This window comes from Arachis stenosperma, chromosome 3, assembly GCF_014773155.1.
Source record: "Arachis stenosperma cultivar V10309 chromosome 3, arast.V10309.gnm1.PFL2, whole genome shotgun sequence".
In the NCBI taxonomy this organism is placed as follows: domain Eukaryota; kingdom Viridiplantae; phylum Streptophyta; class Magnoliopsida; order Fabales; family Fabaceae; genus Arachis; species Arachis stenosperma.
In genome coordinates this window covers 37,168,529-37,173,971 of record NC_080379.1, presented here as the reverse complement: position 1 = coordinate 37,173,971, position 5,443 = coordinate 37,168,529, and the positions used below count along the sequence as shown (strand labels likewise).

The 5,443-nt window shown below is 33.2% G+C and overlaps 1 protein-coding gene across 1 annotated transcript; it reads right to left on the bottom strand.

Moving 5' to 3' along the window:
• Window positions 1–547: 547 nt before the first annotated feature.
• Window positions 548–5,134, bottom strand: LOC130969980 (NAC domain-containing protein 75-like). Its single transcript, XM_057895908.1, has 7 exons — window positions 5,064–5,134; window positions 3,741–4,187; window positions 2,481–3,476; window positions 2,102–2,257; window positions 1,925–2,023; window positions 877–977; window positions 548–775 (listed from the first exon to the last, which is right to left on the bottom strand). The coding sequence occupies exons 3-7, from the start codon at window positions 3,267–3,269 to the stop codon at window positions 745–747; spliced, it is 1,176 nt and encodes a 391-aa protein (XP_057751891.1). The 5' UTR covers window positions 3,270–3,476; window positions 3,741–4,187; window positions 5,064–5,134; the 3' UTR covers window positions 548–744.
• Window positions 5,135–5,443: the final 309 nt, after the last annotated feature.

Sequence of the window (5,443 nt, the reverse complement as noted above, 5' to 3'; positions counted from 1 at the left end):
ATTACTATTATTTTTGTACATATATTGCAGTTCAAATTCATGTGTAGAGTACTACTGTTTGGTCAGTTAAAGGACCCATCAAAACTGAAAGATCTTATCGAAACTCAACTCCTAAAGTAGCATTTCTTTTTAATAGGCAATCACCAACACCAATAAAAGCTCCAAAAGGAAGCTATATGAATTCGTGCAGATCACTGGTAACTCGTAACGTCCAACCACACTCACACAGCGTAATATCTTTTAACGGTTTACATCAATAACGGTTCAAAGAAGTTCTTTTAAAACATTTTACAACATAGGCTTCTATGCATATGCCATGATGAACTTGGTTTATTTGTTTAACGTAATTAAATATCTCTTCTTTTAATAGCAAAAGTACCTATCTAGGTGTACTATATATATATATATTAGGGCAAAGCAGTTTCCAGAAACTCATCGGTATATTTGATATTTCATGTAATGTGTAAAAGAAGCAAGTCAGCAAAAGCGAAATTATACAAACATCTTAATTAAAATAATAAAATAATATGAATAGAGAGAAAAAAAAAAGATACTATATTGGTAATAGTGATGATTTTGATGCATTATCAAACTGTTTCTTTGTGTGATGAGGAGGTAGAACAGCAGCTTTAATTTTCTTGCGGTTATTTTCATTTTCTTGAATTTGATTCAATTTGTTCTTCCCTCCTTTGTTGTTTGTTTCCAACTTGATGTATGTGCCGTTACAGTGCACACATGCAGCAGTTATTTCCGTTGAGACTCGAAAAGCCACGCCCTTTTATATATATATTTGCATTAATGGAAAAAAAAAAGAAAAAAAAAAGGAAAGCGTAAGTGTGGATGATTACTTTGCCAAATGGGGTCTGTTATTATTACCCATGAAGATGAGGCTGAGGCTGAGGCAGAGGGTCAGCCCAATAAGAAGAGTACTTCAACCACTCAGCTTCTTGTGGGTTTGTGTTTGTCATTGATGCCTCCTGCAATGTAATTTAATTTAGGGGTTAGCCTTCTGCACACTTCGAATTGCATTGAAGCTCATCCAAATTAAACAATCATTTCTTTCTAACAATCTACTTATTCTCATGCAGTAGTGATGTTTTTATTGCCACCTACTAGCTAGATGTTGCTTAATCATGTGTGTGTGTGTTTGTTTTTTAATTTTTTCAATTGGCACTTAGAGAGTTCAAACATGAAAATTAATAAAGAGAAGGATTCTTTCCCTCCTTGTCTTGGAGATCTCTTTCCTTCAAATAACCATAGTTGACGGATTTATTAGTCTACATATTCTCCTTACTTTTTTCTTTTCTTTATTTCCTTCTGGATATGATATATTCTTATTACTTTACAATGGGAAAAAAGAAATATAACATCAACATAAAGCAAAATTAACCCCGTAAGCTATTAACAAAGGTAGGAATATATTCTTTCATATTCAAACTTAGTAATAAAGTTTAGATGACAAATAATAATTCTTTAATCAATCATTTCATTTGTAAAATAATCTAATATTAAACAATAAATATGACATAGAGTTCTTTGATGTAGAAAGATTAAAACAAGTATGACAAAGTAAATGGTGCAATAATGTGTGACGTGGTTTGATGACCTTGTATACACACGGTATTAATGTAACTTTAAGAAATTCATATAACAAATTATTGTATTGGGAATTCTTATTTTTATGGATGTAATCATTCTTTTAATTTCCTCCATTATTGTGTAAAGAAAAGATTATATTCTGTTCTTAGATACAGAAACAAGAAGAGAAGAGAAGCAGCACGTTGAATTGTTCCAGTCTTTAATTCAAAACAAGAATAAATAAAAAACTGGACCATGTTTAGTGTGATATAGTTTGTATAGTGCGCATAATAGGTGACAAAGTTGATGTGAAGAGAGGTGAGTGAATTAGTCTCATTGTTCTTACTTTGGTGATATTATGAGTGGTTGAAGTTGAAGTGCAGCCCATGATGAGTTCCTCTAAACCAGAAGCAGAGGTTCCTCCTACTACTTTATTATCATGCTGCTGCATCATGTGGATTTTCAAAGGTCAACGTGGCACTCAACAACAACAATAACCAATCTGCACATAGAAAGTACCTACCTGGTGGAAATGAGGAGGAGGAGGAGGAGTCATGAATCTAGCGGAGATAAGGTCGTCAAGGATGATGGAAGTGTTGTGATGGAAGACTCCAACAGGATTTGATGAAGGAATATGTGACGCTGGTGTGCAAGTTTCCCCTCCTATTCCAACTTCCTGCTACAAGGTCATTGCTCTATGTTAACATGCACCCAAGTCACTATATATGGTTAATGCTAAAAAGACAAAAAAAAAATAGTCAAAATTTTTTATTTAGTATTCATTAATTACTATAATAATTAATGAATGCTAAATAAACAAATTCTGATTATTTTTGGTTAAATTTTTGTTGTTATTAAATATTTTTACTATATATATATAGTTGTTACGATAAATTAATCACCTCATTATGGAGGGGTTTTCTGAGAGGAATGAAGCTGCTGAAATGTTCCATAGGAGGGAATCCAAGAACGGGACACGTGTCATTATTAGTTTTGAGAGAGGGAGCAGCAGCAGTAATTGAAGAAGAAGAAGAAGAAGACGACCAACTGCATTGCCTGGGCTGAGTTTGGTAGAAAATCTTAGAGACGACGAGCTCCCCGTCTTTCTCCTCTTCATGGAGTCCGAGGTGGTACTGATGCATGACCCAGTTGGTCTTCTGAGGCTTCCTGTTCTTGCCGAAGTTGGTGTACAGCACCAGAATCTTCTTGCACCCCTTCTGCTTTCCCTTGAGCATAACGGCCCTTGTCTTACCGGTCTTGTGCCACCGTGTCTCTCCTCTCTCGGCCTCTGCCTCATCGTTTTGAAGAATCTTTCTTCTCTTCCGTGTTCCAGTGGTGTACGCCCTTGATGGCCTGTGAAAGAAGTGTCTGCTCAACCCATCCCTCGTCACACCTGGAAGCTTCTCGGGATGGGTGTAACAGATTCCATCTTCTCCTTCGATGGTGGGAATGAACTCATCGATCAAAGGGTGCGATCTCTTTGCCTCTACTTTTGCTTCTAGATGCTCTATCAGTTCTTGGTCTGTTGGATCGAACTTCACTCCTGCTGGCAGACCTACCCACTCCCACTCCCCCTTCTTCCCGCTGCTGCCTTCAAACTTATGTCCACAAGCGGGGCACTGTTTCCACGATGATGCACACAATTGATGCTCTTCTTGCAGCTTCGCATCTATCAGATCCATCTTATTCATCGATTCTACTTCTTTCCTTGTTATTTTCAATTCTTTTTCTATGCAACAATCCACTACTGCTACTACTACTTATCATCATTCTCTTCTATCTATAACTCACAAATCCAACACTTTGATTAATATATATTGGAACTGGATCACATCTTGCAATCATCTAATTCATCAGATAACGATTCGATTATTTAGAAACTAGCTAGTGGCTCCAGGCTACAACGAATAATTAAAACAAAATTATTATTATACCTTAATCGAAAATACTAATAACTTTTTCTCAAGAAAAGTAACCAGTGGTAGCTAGGCTACATATATATTTTATTTAGAGTATCAACAGAAAATTAATTTGTGCTGAATATATGAAATTAAGTATGCACTATATATGCAGGAAACCTAGAAATTAAAGGAGAGAAGGGAAGGATGTAAAAAAAAAAAAAAAACTGTTAGAACATATAATAGGTTGGAGGAGCAATAAACCTGCTGCTTTAACCATAGAAATTAAGCATAAACCACATAGAGCTCTCTCTCTCTCTCTCTGCAGTGACGAATAAAAATTTATAATAAAGGAAAAGTTGGGTGTGGCTTCAAACACATAGCACAGAATAGCACCTTTAAGACTTTGCTAATTTATGAAGCGGATGTATGTAGTAATAGCTAGGCTGCGCGGTTTAATTATGTGAGAAGAGGAAAAAGGAGAAATTAATAAAGAGAGAGAGAAACAGAAACAGAAACAGGATATAATAAAGAAAGAAGGAGAAAAGAAAAGAAAAAGAAAAAAAAGAAAACCATCCAGGCCGTTTGGTTTATTCTAACTAATTAAAGTTGAAAGCCCATGCTGCCTTCGTCTCTTCTCTCTTGTATGTGTATGCCGCTTCCTTCTACTAATTGAGGAGGCAGGCAGAACCTTTCTTTCAGCCTTCACTGCTAAAGCAAATAAAGCACAAAACGGCACAAAATTATATATATATTTGGAACCATTAAAGTATATATATAACTAAAAAATACAAGTTTGAAAAATAAATAGTCCTGTACATGAAAACAAAGAATAAGAAAAGGAAGACAAACAAATAATTGATTAGAGAGAAACATACATATTGCAATGCTTTCTACCATAGTTAAGCTATGGGAAGTTGGGAACCATGTAATAATGTTATCATACACATTAAAATTAGAAAAAGTATAAGTAAACAACAATATTACTGAATAATATGAATAATGAAAAAAAGTAAATTAATATCAAATTTAATGAATAGAATGAGTAATTAATATCTAATAATAATTAAATTTAAAATTTGTTGTTCATATTATTTAAAAAAGTCATTAATTACCTAAAATAACTCTTAAAATTAACTGATCACTTGTTAATACATGTCAGAATCATAAAAATAATTAAGCTCAGAACATCCATAAATAAGTAATAAAAATGACTAATATATAGCTTTAACTTTAAAAGAATTACAATTTAATTAATAGAAATATTAGAGAAGGAACAAAATTTATTATTTTTAGTCGGTAGTTAATTAATAATGCTTAAAATTATATATTAAAAGTATATGGTTGAATTATTTTTAAATTAAAAAAATTAAATTAATAATTAAAAATATTGATAAAAAATAATAAATTATACTTGTTTTTAAATTTTTTATTAATTAACACCTACATTATTTTCAGTGCACATATAACAAATTCATGTATATGGAGCATATCTACATACATAATAAAGCCAAAATTATCTTAGAGAGAGAGAGAGAGAGAAGAGAAAAATAGGGGGGAGGGGGGCAAAGGCTGATAGAAACTCACATGGGTATTGAGCTGGAGTGGTGATGATGATGCCTTTTGGCATGAATGTTTTGCACACACTCACTCACTCGGAGATCAGAGAGGTTGCTTGATAATCAAGGAAAATAAATGTGCAGTCTAGTACTTGATGGACCACCACCACCACCACCCTCTCTTCTAATTACTACAACTATTATTATACTAAATCATATATTAATATATATTTTTGGATTTAAACTTCTGAAACGAAACTTGAACTAGAAGCACACACACCAAATAGTTTACTACTATATATATATATATATATATATATATATATATAAGGGTGCATTTTCTGATGGCCATAGTTTTGTATCGTGATTATGATGATTATAAAAAATCATCCAATTGTTTTACCACCA

Coding starts and splice junctions, on each gene's coding strand:
- LOC130969980 (XM_057895908.1), bottom strand. CDS start 3,269: ATGAATAAGATGGATCTGATAGATGCGAAGCTGCAAGAAGAGCATCAA. Junction 2,024..2,101: donor CTCCTCCTCATTTCCACCAG/GTAGGTACTTTC, acceptor CACATGATGCAG/CAGCATGATAATAAAGTAGT. Junction 978..1,924: donor CCACTCATAATATCACCAAA/GTAAGAACAATG, acceptor ATTACATTGCAG/GAGGCATCAATGACAAACAC.